This window comes from Prunus avium, chromosome 1 (genome assembly GCF_965620075.1).
Source record: "Prunus avium chromosome 1, drPruAviu1.hap1.1, whole genome shotgun sequence".
NCBI classification, from domain to species: Eukaryota; Viridiplantae; Streptophyta; class Magnoliopsida; order Rosales; family Rosaceae; genus Prunus; species Prunus avium.
The window spans coordinates 62,181,622-62,201,966 of NC_142284.1; the positions used below are offsets into that span (position 1 = coordinate 62,181,622).

A 20,345-nucleotide genomic window follows, 5' to 3' on the forward strand; every position below is an offset into this window, starting at 1 on the left:
CCCATCAAGGCTAGAAAATCAATTAAGAAAGGGTCCAACATGAAACCAATTAATTCAAGGTTTTACCACTTTTACTTTTATTGATCACATGAAAATTGGATGGAGATGGAGAAATGCAGCTCAACAGCAAACCTTTACATCATCTGTTTTACTTCTAACTCACATCCTCGAAGAATGGCTCAACTGGAGACATAAATACAGTAAAATATGTAACCAAATGAACAGCATAGCCAACACCCCAAACTACAAATCTCCCTTTTATCTTGTATGCCTGCTCTCTGTTTTCCTCGACTTCTTCCCACACTCCCCAAACAATGAAAACCGTCTACCTTTGCGTGGCTGAACAGCGACAGCGGTCCCTTTTACCTGTTTACATATAGAAATATGAAGAGGTTCCTTTCAGGTCAAACAGGTTTTCCGGAATGAAGAAAAAACTTTTTTAAAAGTTGTAATAACAGCCTACCTTTCCTCTTTTACGAGGTTTGGTGTTATAACAATGAAAAAATCCACTGCAACCTCCTTTACCTGATCCTGATTCATCACCCCTGAAGAAAAACCAAGAATGAGCATGTTGTATACCATTAATATAATGCAGATACATGGCTACTTAGCATTTAAAAATAATATTACAACAAGAAATGAATATCATATGTTGAATATAATTTACTAGAAAAACAAAAAACCACTACCTGAGATCATGCATTTCAAGAATAGATTAAAAACACAAGAAAAACAAATAGAAGAGCAGCAGAAGTGCTATCCATTGAAACAGAAGTTCCCCTGTTGGCTGAATTGGGAATCAAAGTGAGATTGTGTTTTCTAGTCCAATTTGGCGCTTAAAGAAGAGTTTCAGCATTTAATCAACTAAATGTGTTCTATACATCAATACATTTTAAATTTAGCAAGAACTTTGATAATGCAGAAAACAAAAGGGCGAGCATCAACTATGAAAAAAAACGATGGAAAAATTGCATAAAGATTGAGTGATCTATGAGTTACTGAATGCTGAGTTCTGTAACAAAATTTTTAAGATTTCTACGACCATCAAATCCTAATAAGGAACTGAATGTTGCGTATAGACTAACACCAGTAAATCACTACTAACTTGACACTACACCTTCCCTACTAGAATTACCCGTTAAACCAGCCACTACCACTAAACTGGCATTGCCACTCTAAAGTGTCACCACCAGACCTTCATTACTGTCTGACCAAAAAGAAAAGACCTTCATCACTGGTACCACCATTGGCATCACTGTTACTAGTTACTACCACTATCACCAACCCTATAACTTGGTAACATTGTTTATCAACCTTCAGTATTTTACTAGCATTTCAACATTCAACGGTAACCAATTTAGAACTCCAAATTTAAGTATTAACAATTTAGTATATTCAGTGCTGGGTGATTTAGCGCTTAAAATTTCAATGCTAACAGTTTAGCATTTAGTGCTTAACTTTCAGTTTTATCAAAGATGCCCCAAGACATGAAATTATTTGGTGAACATGGCATGATGAGTATAAGCACCACGATTTTTGAAATTTCAGCAATAAGTCCTAAATGATCCTCTTGCGGCTTAAGAACACAACAGCATCTAGACTCCTAAAATATGCACTTTTTAATATACTAAAATCAATTTCAAGTACTGCTTTGGAGACATCAGCATCCAAATGGTCTCTTCTCGCAAGAAATTCTGTCTAGTGCACATTCCATATATTGTTCATATAACATTATAAAAGTTCTATTATTAACATTTTGCTATGATCTTCTTCAGAATATGGATGTTTATATCACAGAATGCTTATAAATGCTTAAGCATGCTAGTAGATTTCAACAAATTCAAGAAAACTGTTATGTTCACCATAAAACACTAACAACGAGTTTCTTCAGTCAAGCAGCGGTAGAAGGGCTTTTGAAGGATAATCAAAATACTCCGTAATAAGAAATAAATACTCACAGATTATCTTTGTTGGAATTTCCCACAAAGTTACTATCATGTAGTAAACTTGGGGACATAGGATAACGATCAACCTTTCTTCCCGTCTGGTCCTTCTGGGCATCCCTTCCACTATTAACCTTTAAAATTTTGACTTCATGGTTTAATCCATCTTCCCATTGCTGAGAGGACAACCTCATTGAATTCAACGACTCCATCTGATCTTCATAATAAATGCCATCCTGTGGCAGGACCTGATTCTTCTCAGGTTTCAAACGACTCAATGAACCAGGGGTTCCTTTCTCTCCAACCTGTAGCCACGCAGTCTCTAACCTTTGGTCGCGAATAATGGATTCTATTCTTTGCATTGGAATCTCCTGTCTCCTTTCTCTTGTAGCACTTGTTTGGGCATTGCCTTCTGCAATCACGTCTGATGAATCAGAGGTAGACTTGCGGGTCCCATCAAGAAACAAAGAGCAATTTGAATAACCGTCTGTGGCATTTGATCCAACTCTTTTCCTTTCCCTATCAATTGCTGCCACGGTTCCTGGTAAGTGAGCTGGACTTGGACCATTTAGAGAAGCCTCTCCACCAGGCAAGTGAACAATTCTAACCTCTACATTGCGTCTGAGAACCACTTCCATGGAATTTGTGATACTGCTAACAAACCTTTCTGCTCTGGATTTGATACTTCCATCTTCAAATGCAACATAAGCAACCAGAACACCTTGAAAAAGAATCAGTTTAAACATGAGAAGAAAGGGAAAAGGACATATATATATATATACACAAAGAGAGACATATATTAATAGAGAGAGCACAAACAAGGCTTTCTGTTGTAAACCACACTTTGGAGCCTAACTATCAAACCTAGCCAATTAAATAATACTTATTGTAGTGCTTAGACTATTTTGATTTTTTTCTCTTTTCTCCTCCCAACCCCTGGTTATAACAAAGCTTGTTATTTTTTCTACTGCCCGAACCATTTCCCTTGCATTTCTCATATCAGTGAAAAACTAAACGTTAGAATGGGGTATTTTAGGGCTTTATACAAAGCTAGTATTTTCTCCATCAACCAATCTTATATGTGCATGAATGATCAGTATACGCTCCATAAGTTTATCAAATGGGGCAGGTCTCTTCAAATGATATAACTAACCGATAAACTAGGAATTGAAATCAGGCCTTCTTTAATGATGTTGGAAATTTATGGCTTAAACATCATTATCCACAAGCAATTTACACCAAGTGCAAGCACGAGATCCTATGTTTGTTCACTGTGAACTTTAATGAACAAACTGAATGGCACAAAACCACTGCGACAACTTCTAGCTATAAAAAGATCCATAACATTTATTCAATTATGTGTTTTTAAGCAAAGATAAATGAAGTGTATAACAAGCTTAAGAGCTTACCTTCAGCTTCAGATATAGACACTAGCTTTCCATGCGAATGTAGAAGCTGCCTCAGTGTCTTTGAATGGCATCTCTCAATACACTGTGCCCAGACATCATCCAACTTTTCAGAGTTTACACATCTAAGAATCACATTACCAGCCATATCCTCATCATGCAAGGGAGTTGAGGCCCCACTTTCCACGATTTGGCCATGTGAAGGCTTGGTATTGAAACCGAAACCATTTTTTCTTGACAATGAATCTCTCTGATGGTTGGAATTGCCATTTAGTGTTTTTTGTAAAGAAGCATGGGAAGTTGATTTATGAAGCATATATTGACCTTCTAACTGTTTGTAGGTGGCAGCTTCTCTTGAAGCACTGGATGAATCATCCTCAGTCGTCTTACAACTGTGCCTCCTGCTGCACGAGTGAGTAAGGTCAGGAGAAGGCATTGAACCAAGCTGTAATAGGGTCGCTGTAAACCATGTTGAGCGCTCACTTGAAACCCTAAGCTGTTTCTCAGCCTCCGAAAGAATCTTCAAAGCATGTTTTAATCTCTCCAATTCTGCTTCAGTCACTAAAGTAGGACACCCAACCATAGTTAGAATAAATACATTTAAAATTAAAAAATCTTTACTGTACACATCATCTAGATCATCACAAAAGTCAGTAAAACATATTGAGCAACAAACATTTCGTTCAAAATACAAACCAGTCAGTGGAGATTCTTTTTGTGTCTGAAGGCTTTTATAATGCAATTATTATCTATAGAATCTACAAGTACTTGTATTAATCTACATGGATAAGAATTTTTCAAGGGTCAATTCAGGAGAACATGAAGTATGCCAACAGAAGAAACACCATCTAAGCATGCAACAATAACACTAGACATCTAATAGAAATTTCCCTCTCCCTCCACAAACCTTACAATCTTGAACAAACAGGAATGGTGAAATTAACATTCTTCTATAGGAAACCATAAAAGTAAAACTATTTGTACCATATTGTTGACAAGATCTCTCAAAGTGATGGGATCCACATGTGCATGTGGATCAGGGTATACTTAATTCCTACATTTGGTTCTTCGTGATGGCTTAAAATTGGTTCAGGGTGAGGGGATGACCACCCATTCCATCCTAAAAAAACAGATAGATCATGGAACCAACATGTGCAGTGCAGCACAATGCTTCTCCATACGTGATGACACCATATCTTCAATTAGGATATCCCAAAATTTTAAAATCTCTTTATTACATTTGTTTGAGTCCATTGTTCTTAATAACATTCAATTGTTCTTAATAACATTCATTTGTTCAAATTATTCCTTGAGTAGTTATCAATTAATAACCTCATTTTTGTGTTATTTACGTGACTGGTACCTTCTCCACATCACACTACCATTGGTGCAATAGAAAAAACAACTTTATTGGCACCAAAAGTTAAGGGGATGACACTCACAATTCCGGTCACCAAAGAATGAATCATGCTTGACATCATTGATATTGTAGGTTCCAGCAATGATGTCCATAATTAGGCTGGCCAACTGAGACATCAAAACCATGGGATCAACACCGGAATCCATCAACTCTCTGGCCCTTTTCACTGTTTCTGCAGTGTCTGATGACATTGCTAATTCCAAAAGCTCCAGTAACTTTTCATCAGAAACAACTCCCACCTACAGAAGATAAAGCACTAGATTAATGAACTTGTAAAAGAATAAATTCAGCCATTTGGAATTGCTAACAGACACCTATTGATCTTTTACTTCGTTTTTTCTTCTTTTAATAAGCGCCACAAATCATAATATTATGGTAAACTTGAATTGAATTAGACCATGTCAGGAAGTCATTTGCAGAGAAAACTCACAAGTTCATTCACAAGAGACGTTGAAATTCTTTTGCCCAGCAAGCTCAACTGATCCAACATAGTTTCGGCATCTCGAAGTGAACCATCTGCATTCAAAGCAATCAATTCTAGTGCATCCGTTTCAACATCCAGGTTCTCTTCAGCAGATATTTTCCTCAATCTAGCAACAATGTCACTATCTTTAATTTTGTTAAAGAGGTATTTCTGACACCGAGATTGTATGGTGCGGGGAACATTGTCCAAATCAGTTGTTATAAATATGAAAACAACTCTTTGTGGCGGTTCTTCCAGATATTTGAGAAATGCCAGCCACGTCTTGGAAGGTAACAAGTGGCATTCATCAATCACAAAGACCTTGTATCGTGAGGATGCTGAAGGGGGTGCCATCGATAGAGTTTTCAATAGATACCTAACTTTGTCAATTCCTTTCTTATTGGTGCCATCAACTTCCAATAGATCCTTGTTCTTACCAGACACAAAATCAGAGCACTCCCTGCAGTAGCCGCATGGCTTAGTTTCATCAGGAGCTAGGCAATTCAAGGAAGCAGTAAAAATCCTGGCTGCTGATGTTTTCCCAGTTCCGCGGGGGCCCTGGAAAAGATAAACAGGGGCAATCCGACCCCTTTCAATAGCATTTATCAGTGATTGAACAACAATATTTTGCCCAACCAACTCACCGAAGAACATTGGCTTGTACTTCTGGCTAAAACTCCTAATGTTTTCTGGTGAGCCTTCCTCTTCTCCTCCTCCATTTAGAGTTACAATCTCCAACCCTTCTTGACTTCGGCAGCTTGATGACCACCTCCGTCCATCTAATCGACTCAGAGCCTCCAAATCAAGTTCCCCGAAGTTTGTAGAAAGCTCGTCATCACTCCTTCCAGTTCCTAAGGATGATCCTCCCCTACCCTCACCACTATTGGTAAGCAATGGGAGGACACCCTGAGCACTTCTAGATGCAATTCTCTGCTTATGTGAACCTGATGATGATTGACGTCGTCTAGGATAAATATTTTGACTTCCACAAAATATGATACTTCCTTTCCTCCTCAAAGTATCAGAAAGCGAAGGGGAGCAGCAGCTTCCATACATGCTTTTGTGTTTCGGTGTCCTTTTGGACCAATAACAAGGAATCCCACATCCCTGGCGACCCGGAAATTCCAAATGGTCATCAACCTCATCATCCCCATCATTCATTGAAGTTGTAGTGCCATCCCAAGACCCAACAGTGCTTGGATTACGAACATGATACCTGTTATAAGAACTAGTTGACAATGCAGGGGTGCTATAAGAATACGATGAGTCCTCTCTTCGAATACTATTATCTCTCCTAAACTTAGACCAATTCTTCTTCTTAAGTTTGGAAAGCAATGGTGAAGCCCCAGAAATTCGCCTCAGATCCTCTGAATTGCAGTAGTCTTCAGTGTCATCAGATTGGTCGACCAAGTCATCCCGGGTCCGGCCTAATCTTACAGCCATTGAAGGATGACCCTCAACGGATTTTCTGGAACTGACTAAGTTTCTACCAAGAATTAATTCTTTCTGCTGATATTTGGATAAAACGTCAGAGTGGGTATCGGTTTTTTTACTTGTTTTCTTAGTATTTTTCACCGGTGGCAAAAGATGCGCATATCTACGCCTGAGCATCATGGATGAGGAGCGGCTGTAAGTTTGAGTGTCACTCCTTGAATCTACATCTGCCCCGGTACGCGCATCGCTCAAGCTATCAACACTCAACGCTGCAACTGAAGAAGAAGCATCAATGCCATCATCATCATCATCATCATCATCATCATCATAATCACCATCCCCGTAATCATCATCGTCATTGTCGTTGTTTCTCGAGGATTTGGAGCTCTTCCAGTTGTGCAAGAAGACCCTTTTGTCGCTGCCATTGTTTCTATTTCCACTGGGAGTAGTCGAGTTTCCATTGTTGTTCCAAGTGGAAGAAGTCGTAGCAGAGGCTGCTGCTGCTGCTGCTGCTGCTGCTGCTGCTCCCACAGATCTAGAGGAGGAGGCCAGAGGAGACCGCCAAGAAGACCTGGTACCGGGATCGCGAAGAACGCGGGCGGCTTTTCGAATCTGAGTGAGCTCCTTCTTCAGGTGCCGTTGGCTTGGATCAGAGACACCCATTGCTGCTGCTGCTGATGATGACATTTTCATATATACAACATATATATAGATGGATCATGTATGAAAAAGAATGGCAACTCAAATTCAAATTCAAGTAAAGGGCTTCAATTTGAAGTTGAAAAACTCATAGCATTTCGATTTTCATTCAGAAGCAAGAAGAAACCCACAAATCCAATCTTTACTTTAATACAAAGCTTCATCATTTGATGACTGATCAAACACAAAGGAGAGACTTTGTTTTGGATGCTATATATGTATCTACATATCCAAAATGCCTGAATCAGAATGAAGGAATATAAGAGGCAAGAGACCTTGAGCCTTTAAGGGATGGATTGTCCAGATCTGACCGATTTCATTCAACACTTGCACCAATTGATTGACACCTCAATCATAATATAAGGATTTAATAATTAGCTCCTCTGCTCTTCAACTACCCCTGCTGCTCTCTCTCTCCCTCTCTTCTCTTGACTCTCTCTCCTCTCCCAGCACAGAGAGTTACTCTGTTTTTGTGGTTTTTGTGTTTTTGTTGCTTTGCTTAGGGTTTAGTTGGCGCCCCAAATGAAATCTTGAATCTCTAAACCAAAAAAAAAATTGAAAAATTTGTGTCACAAGTGACACTGTGAACAGTGAGAGAGAGAGAGTGAGAGAGGCTCTTTTACATTTACTTAAGTTATGTCCTTGCCTCGAGCCTGATATTTATGTATTATAAAATGGATGAAACTAGAAAGAAAATAAAAACAGTGAAAATGGAAAGCTCCCTCCAAACACGGGATTCTCTCTCTGTATTACGCAAACATTTACGTAGAGCTTTTGTAGCCTCGGATTTATCTTCTTCCCAAATTTTTTTCTGTCCGTTTTTTTCTTACATTGTTTTCCAATTTGTCACTCTAATTCCCCGAAAGATTTCTTTCTTCCGTTCCTTTTTGGTAAGTGAATAAAATCTTTCTTTCTCTAACCTACAAAGATCTTTCACAGAGATTTACCTACCATTTTACAAAACTTTTGGCACAAATCCTGCATTTTCTATTAAATTATGACTTTTGAAATTGACATTCGTGATATGTTCTAGTATATGCTTACCTGCTATTGCTGATGAATTTAAGTATTTTGGAGAAAACGAATGCATCAAAAAAAGCATATCTATACGAGCAATGTCTAATAATGCTTACGATCAACAACCCCATATGACATATGTTCATGCATGCGTATAGCGGTTAGGTTCCTCTGAATCCCTTTATATAAATCGCCACCACGTTTTTCTCCCCCTAAAATTAACACAGAAAGTACAAGATAAACAAAGACACTAGGAGGGAGGGAGGGAGGGAGTGCAGAAGGATATTATCAAGGAACATGCTTAAATTATACTAATTTCTCCATAGTTTTTTAGGTATTTACTTCAGAAACTAATAGGTAGATACACAAAATATCTAAAAACCAAAAGAGGAGAATATAAAAGAACACTAAATGACATTTATTGGAAGGATATATCGATGACATTGAAGACGATGCAACACAAAATGACAGAAACAAGTTTTCTAAAAGAGACTAAAAGATAAGCTCACATACATACAATGCAAGAAACACATGTACTCCTCAATAAAGGAGTATCAAATTTCCACATAAATATGAATATTGTGGCACTCAAAATTCTCAATATTGTGCGGTTATGGATTATGGTGTATATGCGTAGGGTGGGTGACAATTGGCTTTGCTAAGGGGTAGGGGAAGTATGGTATAATTATGTTAACTTTTTTTTCTGTTTAAAAAAAATTATTTTGAGTTATAATTAATTGATGCAAATGCCTGTAAACTTAATGGAAATTTTAATGGAGTTAGATCTATGTGGTGGCTTGCAACACTTACATAGTTTAGATAGTTAAAAATAAAAATTGAAAGTTCAAGCCAAGTGGTAATGGTTTATATGCCTAAATAAAGAAATAAAGAAATTACTAAATTATTAGTATTAACTCAACACATTGATCCATATGAGTTCGGATTCCGAGTCTCTGTATTTAGAGACGATGCATTTTGCTCAAAGTGTTTAAAACCTTCATAATGACAAAAGCTAATATGCAACAAAATTTAGCTCTCCATGGAGATGCTCAAATATATAGAATTGGATTTTCCTAACAGAAAGGTCTATTTGATCCTATTATAGAAATAAAAATGCATGTTATGAGGGCAGTCCACAATCACCTCTTTCAATCACTTCTCTCATCATTATAATCTTTTAAATTTGTAATAAGAAAATATAAATATGATTAGGAATCGACAATCTTTGTCAAGTCATGTCATGTAGATCCTAGTCAAAGACAAAGAATAGTAAACAAGAAACAAGACATTGTATATTAGATTAATGAGTGTCAGCCAATCCTTATTACAACATGTTGGGCAGATCACATGCAATACTTTGGAAGATTTAATTTAGATTGCATGCAATTTCCTAACAAAAGCTAGCGCGCGCACTCCTTGTCACACTACTAATCCTATACTATTTGCTCCACAAGAGTCCAAAAATAATTTAGATTACGAATATCATGCATCTGTAGATGACAAATAGTTAGCAAGCAAGTACACTACATGGGTTAAAAAGAACAACAAATTGTAAAGATCTTGGGGGAGATTCTTGTTTTCCTTTTCCGAAAATAATTGGCAAGAAAGTGGAGCGAATCATTTTCATCACCACCACCATCCTACATAACTAAATAATACAATTTTAATTATGAATTATATCAATGTAAAAATAATAATATTAGGCAGCCTCTTTCAAATGCGGACTTGTTTGATAGGGAGGACTAGACTAGTAAAATCCCTATATTTCATGTGCATTCAAGGCATAATATGAATATATTGCTTAACTTGGAGGAAGAATGAGGATTATAAATTTTGATGACTAAAACTTATCCCCCTTAATCCCCTTGAAAATGGTGGGATTATGGCCATTGTTGTCACTTTTTAAAAAGCTGCTTCTAGTGTGCTTTGAAAATAATTATTTGTAAAGTAAAATAGTTCCATGTTTGAAAAATAATATTTTTAAAGTGTTATCAGTACAAAAAGCAGGGTCAAAATGGTTTAGTACATTTTAATATAAAACTGTTGTAACTGTGGATAAGTACTAAAATGGACATGATGTTGTTGATAAATTTTAATATAAAACTATTGTAACTGTTAATAATGACTAAAATATATATGATGTCGAAAGTGTTATGTGCTAACTATGTGATGGTGGTGGTGGTAGTGGCGGCGTGGTGGTAGTAGAGGTGGTGGTGGTGGTATAGGTAGAAGTGGAGTTGGTGGTAGTAGTGGTATAAGTGGAGGTGGAGGTGGAGTTGGTGGTGGTGGAGGTGGTAGGTGGTGGTGGTGGTAGTGGTAGTGGTGGAGGTGGTAGGTGGTGGTGGTGGTAGTGGTAGTGGTAGAGGTGGAGGTGGATGTGGTGGTTGTGGTGATGGTGATGGAGGTGCAGGTAAGGTGGTGGCGGTGGCGGCGGCGGCACCAGTGGTGGTGGGGATGGAAGTGGGGGTGGAGGTGGCGGGGTGGTGGTAGTAGTGGTGGAGGAGGTGGTGATGGAGATGGAGGTGGAGGTGACGGTGGTGGTCATAGATGGTGACATTTTTAAACATTAATGATGGTATTATGGGAATTGATTAAAAGTTATTCTCTGCTTTGAGGAGGCCATTGTTTTTAAAATAATCATCATATTTGATTTTTACTAAACACCTTAAATTGTTTAACTTTAAAGTGAAACCGGTTTTTGGCCAAAAAAGAATCCCAAACGGGGCTTGTGAGGGATAAGGTTTACTCATCATTGTCATCAACCTCTTATGAATAGTCGTCATTCATCCTCCAAGTCAAAGTTAGACAACAATATCCATATTATGCATTGATTGCATATGAAATGTAGACATTTTGCTAGTCTAGTCCAGTCTAGTCTAGTCCTCCTTAATAATGCATTGATGTGTAACTGTCTAGTCGATGAAGGATCATATAGATTGATTTGAGAGTTTGAAGATTAAAATGAGAACTTTAAAAAATTCAGGGACTAGTATTGAAAACCCAAAAAAAAAAAAAAAAAAACTAGGGCTTGTTTGATAGGGATGATTAGACTAGACTAGGAAAATGCCTACATTTCATGTGCATTCAAGGCATAATATGGATATTGTTGTCTAACTTGGAGGATTAGGGATGACTGTTCATAAAAGGTTGATGACTAAAACTTATTCCTCCTCATCCAACCATTTTCAAGGGGATTAAGGGGGATAAGTTTTAGTCATCAACCTCTTATAGATAGTTCTTATCCTCCAAGTTAGACAACAATATCCATATCATGCCTTCCATGTACATGAAATGTAAGCATTTTGCTAGTCTAGTCTAGTCTAGTCCTCTTTAACAAACGAGGCCAGTAAAAGGAACATAGGAGGAGTTAAGAGTATATTAATATATACACAATTAAAAAATGAGGTGAGAAAATTGGGTGGATGAGAGTTAGCACTCAATTAATAATTGATTGTAGGAAGGAGTCGTCCAAAACAAGCATAAAGAACAATCTGGTTTGTCTGCATCTATTTGGAGAATAACATGCAATTATTATCATTATAACGCATTATTCCATTAATTATTCTTAAAGCGTCAATGGGGTCTAACTCAATAGAAAAAGATTTTGATTTGCAAATTAATGGTTTTAAGTTCAAACTCTCATAACACCATGGTAGTATGTATGTGAGAAACCTTTCTCCCTCTTGTAGTTTAAACTGTCACTTATATTAAAAAAAATATAGTCTTAAAGCACAAAATATGCAACCATACATTTGCTGAAATAGCAGCCTTGCTAAATCAACAACTATGATATTAACAATCGAGTAAGATCCTCTAACTATGGAAAAAGTAATTGAATGTTAAAATCAAGTGATAGAGGCAAACATGGGCATGTTTGGTTCATGAAATGAATTTCTTAGGAATGAAACTCCTATGTTTAATCCCACGAGATAGAAATAGAAGATGTTCAATGCTGGGAAACGAAGACCCAAAAATGCCACAGTCTCTCATGCTAAAATATTTGGGGAATTTTTTGTATATTGTATTATTCTTATATAGGAGTACATAGGGTTTACAAGTAAGAAATAAGGAAAGTACTAAAATCCTGATTGTACAATGAATAACCAACAATACAAACTATGAAGTAAATCTCCTAAATTAATTCATTTAACACTCCTCCTCAAGTTGGTGCATAGATATCATTAATGCCCAACTTGCTAAGTAAGCTATGAAAACCTCGGCTCGACATTGTTTTAGTTATGATACCTGTCAACTGATCTAGATCTTCACACTTAACAAACGGTAAGTGAATATTGTCCTCCAACTTCTCATTGATAAAATGTTTATCCACTTCAACATGTTTAATTCGATCATGTTGAACTGAATTATGAGCAATGCCGATGACCGTTTTATTATCACAATACAACTACATAGGTTTATTAAGCTCAAAGCCCAACTTCGTCAACACATTTCTGATTCACAATAATTCACAACTACCTTGTGACATACCCCAATATTCAACTTCAGCACTCAATTTGGCAACCACACCTTGTTTCTCGCTACGCCAAATAATAAGGTTACCTCATACGAAAGTGTGAAGTATCTAATGTAGACCATCTATCGGACAATTATTTTGATGCACCAAACGTCGGAACTGGGGATCAGCCTCTTCTTTATAAGTTTTTCTTTGTTTCGTAAAAACAAAAAGAAAGAAGTGATGGTCTTAAATTGAAAACCTTAACCAACCAAGATTAGAGTTTCTGGCAAATGGCAGTCCCAAGTTCTCGGAACTTAATGAACGTTTGGAAAATAAAAACGATAAGCCATTTTATTATTTGGTCATAGAGTCATAGTCTGATAAAGAAAAGAGACGTATTTATATGAATTTTGGGCATTTTTCAATGTCACAGTTGGATAGCTTAGCATGCAAGATAAGCAATTTGAGTCAGCTAAGGCAGTTTCATGCGCAGCTCATTCAAAATTCCCTCCACCACCATAGCCAATGGGTGTCACTGCTCATCTCCCAATGCACACGCCTCCGTGCCCCGCCGCCCTATACCCGTCTCATCTTCAACTCCACACCTCGCCCCGATATCCATGTCTTCATCTCTATGCTCAAATATTACTCCAATTTGGGCAGTGCCCATTTTAATCAAGTTGTTTCTCTGTATCAAAAGCTGCAGTGTTATGACTTAAGGATCGGTACCTTTGTGTACCCTGTCTTGATCAAATCTGCCGGCAGTAAAGGAATTGAGTTCCATGCCCATGTCCTGAAATTGGGTCTTGCTTCTGATCCCTACGTTCGCAATGCCATCATGGGTTTGTATGCAAAATATGGCCCGGTTGAGAACGCCAGAGATGTGTTTGCTGAAATGTATGAGAGAACTCTTGCAGATTGGAATAATATGATCTTTGGGTACTGGAACTGGGGGAATAAAGCTGAAGCGTGCAGACTCTTTGATATGATGCCTGAGAGGAATGTTGTCACTTGGACTGCTATGGTTACTGGGTATGCTAGGATGAAGGATTTGGAGAATGCAAGGAGGTATTTTGATGAAATTCCAGAGAAAAATGTTGTATCCTGGAATGCAATGCTCTCCGCTTATGCTCAGAACGGATTTCCGGAGGAGGCTTTAAAATTGTTTGATGATATGATGAACTCCAGGGATCAACCAAATGAAACTACTTGGGCAATTGTCATTTCAGCATGTTCGTCATGTGGTGATTGCTCCCTTGCTGATTCATTTGTTCAAAAGCTCAACCAGAAGCGGATACATTTAAGTTATTTTGCCAAGACAGCGCTGCTTGGTATGTATGCAAAGCGTGGGAGCCTCCAGGCTGCTAGACAAGTTTTTGATGAATTGGGGTTGTCTAGGAACACTGTTACCTGGAATGCCATGATATCAGCATATACAAGGGTTGGGGATTTGGCTTCAGCTAGAGAGCTCTTTGATAAGATGCTAGAAAGAGATGTTGTCACATGGAACTCGATGATTTCTGGTTATGCTCAAAATGGGCAGTCAGCTCTTGCAATTGATCTCTTTAAAGATATGATTACTGCTGCTGATGATCCCAAACCAGATGAGGTAACTATGGTTAGTGTCATCTCCGCGTGTGGACATCTTGGGGCCTTAGACATAGGAAATTGGGTTATCAGTATTGTCAGAAAAAATCATATTAAGCTAAGTATATCAGGATACAATTCTTTGATATTCTTGTACTCCAAATGTGGAAGCATGGATGATGCCAAGAGAACATTCCAAGAAATGACAACAAGAGATGTGGTTTCCTACAACACATTGATTGCAGGGTTTGCAGCTCATGGTCATGGAATGGAAGCTGTCAAACTACTGTCGAAGATGAAAGGAGAATTTGTTGAACCGGACCGTGTAACATATATTGTTGTTCTTACGGCATGTAGCCATGCAGGGATGTTAGAAGAAGGTTGGAAGGTTTTTGAGTCAATCAAAGCTCCTGATGCCGATCATTATGCGTGTGTGATTGATTTGTTAGGTCGAGTGGGTAAACTAGATGAAGCAAAAAAAATTATCGATGACATGCCGAAGGAGCCACATGCTGGGGTTTATGGGTCTCTTTTAAATGCTAGCCGAATTCACAAAAGAATCGATCTTGGGGAGTTTGCTGCAAGCACGCTCTTTGAGCTTGAACCACATAATTCAGGAAACTACATTTTACTTTCAAACATATATGCCTCAGCAGGCAGGTGGGATGATGTGGTGAGAGTTAGAGAATTAATGAGAAAAGTAGGGGTGAAGAAGGCAACTGGGTGGAGTTGGGTTGAATACAAAGGTAAGTTGCACAAGTTCATTGTGGGAGACAGATCACATGAGCGGTCAGACGATGTTTATAGGCTATTGGCAGAATTAGGGAGGAAAATGCGAAATTCTGGGTACATGGCTGATAAGACCTGTGTGCTAAGAGATGTTGAGGAGGAGGAGAAAGAAGAGATGGTGGGTACTCATAGTGAAAAGTTAGCAGTTTGCTTCGCTCTTCTGGTTACTGATGCAGAGGCAGTGATTAGGGTAGTGAAGAATCTGAGGGTGTGCTGGGATTGCCATACAGCTATGAAGATGATATCTAACTTGGAGGGAAGGAAAATTATTTTGAGGGATAATAACAGGTTTCACTGCTTCAGTGATGGGATATGTTCTTGCGGAGACTATTGGTAACCTGTACCAATAAACTTGCCATTTTCATGCTAATGAGGACACACCTAATGGCTTAGTGATGCTCTTGCAACATCAAGTAACAACAGCTTACATTACAAGGTGTTATTTAGACAAATCCATTTATTTGTTCGTTTAGTCTTTTTTTTTTCGTTTCTTTCTTCTTCTTCTGGAAATCCAATCACTAAAACTATTCAATCTTCCAACCCCTCCCTTAACGGTACGAACTTCGTACGAACTTGAAGTGACCAACTTCTTTGAGCAATTTGCAAATGAAAGATGACATCAAGGTGCAAATTAATGACTGAATTCTTAACTCTTGTTGAAGGTTAAGTGAATATATGTTGAAGAAGGAGGGTATCCATGAGGTTGTAGCTCACATATGACTAGAGGACGAGCTTATGTTTGGCTCAGGTAGCAATGCTGCATCAACCTCGTCTTCCTCCACTTCCAGGGAATCAAGATGTCAGGTTGAGAAGAAGCTTGATCGGGGACTTGTTTAAACACCAGGTAGTAGAAATACTATAGTAAATTCCTCCACTTTCGTATTAGAACCCAAGGCCAAAGTGCTTAGGAATTTACTATAGAATATTAGCTGAGTTTAATGATTTGAATTATATTTTTTTTCCTGTCACACCGTATATATTCAGACTTTTGAATTCTCAGTCTACTTTTGGTGCCACCTTATATCTTTCGGTTAGCCCTAGAGGCAAGAGCACAATAAGAACCTCACAAAATTTCTAGTCTGACAATATAAGTATTTGTCTAATAAGATAACATTAGCGGTGAAAATAGTATTCCTTGCCTGTTAATATAATAGTGTGATGATTAGAAATATAGTTTAAACATGACTTTAATTACACAAAGCACATGAAAGTGCACCAAGAGACAACTTCAAGCCAGAAAGTATCAATAAAAAACTTGTACAAATCTGGAGAAATTCATGAAAATCTAAGACCTGGTTTCCAATCAAGATCAAAGACTCCAACCATATATAGGATCTGGCTTCTCCTGGTGGATTGAACATGTTCTGCATAAGCTCGTTTTAAGGTCCTCATTTCATTGGCATCACCCTCTCGCTCTATCGACTTGTCAAATCGGTGACACTTGAGAGATTGACTTATTCCAAAGTATACCTGCATTAGATTTTACAGAATTTTCTTTTTTGTTATGGATTTGTAATTTGGATAATTACCAATTTAACACCAGAATCTATGACATTGTCCCTTTTTATTCCTTAAAATGGGGCGAGGCAACATGGAAAATTTGGAAATTCTTGTATAAAGACATAAGATTCATATATGTTAACCACTTGTGACTTGTGGCTTGCCGTTTTTGCAGTAAGCCATGACTCTTTGACAAAGAGTCTTTGTGCACCTATAGAGGTGCCACACCGATACGTTAAAAGGAATCAGTTGTCTTATTTCTAGGTTACACAAGTCTTTTCAGAGATTATGAAATTTAAATCTCACAACAAATATTTCTATTTGTGACATTTGAGTAATTGTGCTTAATTAGGACAAAAAGATTAGGCTGAGGTTGGGGAGAGTAGAGGAAGCATTCGTTTCTATGGGTACATAAAATTTACAAATAGTGTACCCAGAAAAGATATACTACTGATTAAACACTTCAAAATAATAGAGGATAGAAAAAAATTTCTTCTTAAAACTTCAGTTTTGTTTTTATTTATTTATGAAACACTAGCACACTCTAACCATCCTTCGAGAGATTCAGCTTGGTGTCTCAATTTCTGAATTTTCGAGCTCAAGTATAGCATTGAATCCAAATTCAGTTCCTGGTTTAAACAAGAGTTTGAGTTCTTCTGCTGTTTGAGTAGTGTTGATTTTGTTTTCCTTCACATTCAAGTTTTCCTGAAAATGATGAGAGATTTTAGAAGGTTGCCTGAGTTTTATAAGAAAGACAACGTAGTGAATGGTGACCAGGACTTGCCTTCTTTACATAATCACCCACGGTAGAGCTTATTATTTCTTGTATGACAAACTTTGTGACACGCTCCTTACCAAGTATATCCAAAAGAAAGCTTTTTGGGACCTGAGGGAAGTTTTAGGTTAGCCATCAAAGAACAATGCTAAAGACTAAAGCATACGAACGGGGGGGCCTATGAACTTCAAAATGGTTTCAAAACATAAATTGGCACCCCAGAAATTTTAATTTCACAAGTGTGAACAAATGGATGCACCAATCAAATGAAGGTACTTTCAAATATCCAAGCTCATAAAAGACCTGACAGCGTATCAACTAAAAGACACCTAGCAACTTAAGTTCATTGAACTTTTGTAATTGATCTCGTTATGGAATGCCAGTCGTGTGTGAATAGTATAACATGAAAATGTGGTCATGCTATATTTAAATGTGTAACTTATGAACCAATATCTGAGCCATTACAATGTGGTTACATCAAAATCTGCAAAATTTGTAACAAGAATCTTATTAAATTTGGATTTGATAGAGCTAGTTAAATTATGCAGGGCTCACATCGACTAGTGAAATTCAATAATAAATTCTTATCACAAAAAAATAAATCAGTATTAAGTATAAGAATAAAACCACTCACCTTTGATGTTTTTCCTGGAGTAGTCCCAAAGCACATGAAAAGGAAAATTTATAGTCAAAATTTACGGACTCACAATTCAAAAGTTACTAAGCATTTATAAATCAAAAGGAGAAAGGATAGATGCTATCGGCTTAGAATTCCCACATCCATGCACTCTAATGCAGCATATTCAATAAATGGCTGAGTTAACCTTTGCATATATGGATACACAATCCTAAGCATATCAAAACTGAAAATAAAAGGTCCCTTTTCCGAAACTGAAATGATACAAAATAAACCAAAAAGAAAATTTCTTTTGCCTTCTTTTGACTGCAAGATATAAAAGGTCATCCAAAGTTGACCTCTACCTTATATTTGTGCAGTATATTCCAGACATCAGGTAAGAAGTTTTGTATTAATTCCAACGAAATCAGGGATACATCAATGTACCTCCTTTTTGTCTGCGAAATCCGGGAACTGGTGGTGCTGTGCGTGCCAAGTTTGTCAAAACCTTATCAAAAACTTTTTCTGTGTCATCCCCAGTCAAGTCTACTCTAACCTGGCAATGGAACAAAACAAGCACTTGCAATATAAGGTCCCAAACCCTTAGACACAGAAAACGCAAAAACATATACAACCAAAATCAGGCAATTAAATTGCTGTACACTTTTTCATTAAAATGAGAACAATTTATCTGCAGCCTTTAACTCTAACAAAATGTTCCCAAAGCTTGATTCAATCAAACTATCTGGATACTTTGAACACTATTCGTTTTCCTATACCATCATAAACGTGCCTAGGAATACTTGAATCCTTCATTCACCTGCATGCATAAACTACTATGAATTATCACAAGAATAATCATGTCACTTAAAATGCATGTGTGTTCTAACGGTGTTTCGATTAGATCTTGCATTGCAAGCTCACTTGTATCTTATTATCTTCTTGGGACTCTACGACAATCTTGGCGGATTTCAATGTTATGAGATTGCCTTCTACATCTGCAATAGATGCCTCTAAACCTGCAAAACCAAAATGAAAAATATATAATTCAAATTACAAACATCAGAAAACATGAACAAACAGAAAGAGAGTAAACTGAAAAGGCTTGTAATAATAGTCAATTATCTGAAAACAACCAACCTGAACCAGCTGCATATATCAGCCTGGATAAACGAGCATGACCCCTCTTATGCGGACTACAAAAGAATAATAACCTCAAAAGATTGAAAATGTTGGTTTGACGCAATTTCTTATTATGTTGCCACTGAAACTGTAAACTCTCTCATATATAATGCAATACGCTATGCAAAGCAGATACGTGAAAGGTAAGCGAAAAGTAGAAAAAGAAAAAACTTCTGAGATGTGCAATTTACCTCGTAAACAGCTTGCGTTGTGTGTTGCAGAACCCAGCAATCCTTATAGCGTTTTGACATGTAAGAGCACGACTGCAGTAGCTTCTAGCAGGGAACTGCTGCAGCAAACTAATAAACCATCAAAAACCTTCTCTCTCACATAGTTTGGCCTACAACATGTATGATGAAATGTGTCAAAGGCACGTCTGCTACTACGTACCGCTCTAACTGTCCAATTACTAGAGAAACACTTTACTGAAGAAACACAGAAATTGGGTGAAGTTGAGAGTTTCTTTTCTTACTTTGGGAAGCCCAAGGGACTGGAAATGAGAGAGTACTACTGTTGTCATCGTCGTCGTCAATGACACCACGCTGCTATGCTATTGCTGTTGCTGCTGTTATAGCTTGTAAAAGAGATGCAAGAAAAGTGTGTGTTTTTCCGGATACAGGAATATCTTATCACTCTCAATCAACGCAGCTTTACCTAGCGTTTTAATCCTGGCCGTTAGAAAATCACAAAACACAAAACAACATATAACAAATAAAAAATAAAAAATAAAAAGAAAAGAAGAAGGGTGCTTGTATTTGAACCCAAAAATTACATAAGTGAACCCATCCGAAATTTTTTATCAAGAAAATTCGTAATTTACACTTCAGTCAAATTTAAAATATTTAAAAAAAAAATCACCATACCCTCTACATCTCCACCACCACCAAGGACTCACTAGCCACCACACTAGAAGAACTTGTATGTCACAGGTATAACACTATTTTGCTATTCTCAACTAATCACGTGCCACTATGAGGAACAATTATCATGTATAACAAAATGTAATTAGTTGGAGATAGCAAACCAGTATTATACCCGTAATATACAGGTTTTTTTCC

General features: G+C 37.4%; 3 protein-coding genes across 5 annotated transcripts; 1 reads left to right on the top strand and 2 right to left on the bottom strand.

The window, feature by feature from the left end:
- Window positions 1-49: 49 nt before the first annotated feature.
- On the bottom strand, window positions 50-7,980 carry STI (AAA-type ATPase family protein). Of its 2 annotated transcripts, XM_088246601.1 has the most exons (7): window positions 7,641-7,980; window positions 5,200-7,337; window positions 4,792-5,008; window positions 3,353-3,910; window positions 1,959-2,664; window positions 464-545; window positions 50-366 (listed from the first exon to the last, which is right to left on the bottom strand). In XM_088246601.1, the coding sequence occupies exons 2-7, from the start codon at window positions 7,327-7,329 to the stop codon at window positions 259-261; spliced, it is 3,801 nt and encodes a 1,266-aa protein (XP_088102727.1). In that variant the 5' UTR covers window positions 7,330-7,337; window positions 7,641-7,980; the 3' UTR covers window positions 50-258. The 2 variants fall into 2 exon arrangements, with proteins under 2 accessions (XP_088102727.1, XP_021824554.1); XM_021968862.2 differs by having other exon boundaries at window positions 5,200-7,980.
- Window positions 7,981-13,041: 5,061 nt separating this feature from the next.
- LOC110765758 (Pentatricopeptide repeat (PPR) superfamily protein) lies at window positions 13,042-16,292 on the top strand. The gene is made up of 2 exons (XM_021968984.2): window positions 13,042-15,650; window positions 15,877-16,292. Exon 1 carries the CDS (start codon window positions 13,242-13,244, stop codon window positions 15,549-15,551), a length of 2,310 nt encoding a protein of 769 aa, XP_021824676.2. The 5' UTR covers window positions 13,042-13,241; the 3' UTR covers window positions 15,552-15,650; window positions 15,877-16,292.
- Window positions 16,293-16,327: 35 nt separating this feature from the next.
- LOC110765630 (uncharacterized) lies at window positions 16,328-19,919 on the bottom strand. 2 transcript variants are annotated; one of them, XM_021968796.2, is made up of 8 exons: window positions 19,760-19,919; window positions 19,479-19,576; window positions 19,246-19,301; window positions 19,030-19,124; window positions 18,553-18,661; window positions 18,124-18,137; window positions 17,499-17,600; window positions 16,328-17,419 (listed from the first exon to the last, which is right to left on the bottom strand). In XM_021968796.2, the coding sequence occupies exons 1-8, from the start codon at window positions 19,805-19,807 to the stop codon at window positions 17,279-17,281; spliced, it is 663 nt and encodes a 220-aa protein (XP_021824488.1). In that variant the 5' UTR covers window positions 19,808-19,919; the 3' UTR covers window positions 16,328-17,278. The 2 variants fall into 2 exon arrangements, with proteins under 2 accessions (XP_021824488.1, XP_021824489.1); XM_021968797.2 differs by having other exon boundaries at window positions 19,479-19,573; window positions 19,760-19,918.
- Between the last annotated feature and the right edge of the window lie 426 nt (window positions 19,920-20,345).

Coding starts and splice junctions, on each gene's coding strand:
- STI (XM_021968862.2), bottom strand. CDS start 7,359: ATGAAAATGTCATCATCAGCAGCAGCAGCAATGGGTGTCTCTGATCCA. Junction 2,665..3,352: donor GTCTATATCTGAAGCTGAAG/GTAAGCTCTTAA, acceptor TTCTTTTTCAAG/GTGTTCTGGTTGCTTATGTT. Junction 546..1,958: donor AATTCCAACAAAGATAATCT/GTGAGTATTTAT, acceptor GTTTTTCTTCAG/GGGTGATGAATCAGGATCAG.
- LOC110765758 (XM_021968984.2), top strand. CDS start 13,242: ATGAATTTTGGGCATTTTTCAATGTCACAGTTGGATAGCTTAGCATGC.
- LOC110765630 (XM_021968796.2), bottom strand. CDS start 19,807: ATGACAACAGTAGTACTCTCTCATTTCCAGTCCCTTGGGCTTCCCAAA. Junction 18,662..19,029: donor AAGAAGATAATAAGATACAA/GTGAGCTTGCAA, acceptor TTCCATTGCCAG/GTTAGAGTAGACTTGACTGG. Junction 17,420..17,498: donor TGGGTGATTATGTAAAGAAG/GCAAGTCCTGGT, acceptor CATCATTTTCAG/GAAAACTTGAATGTGAAGGA.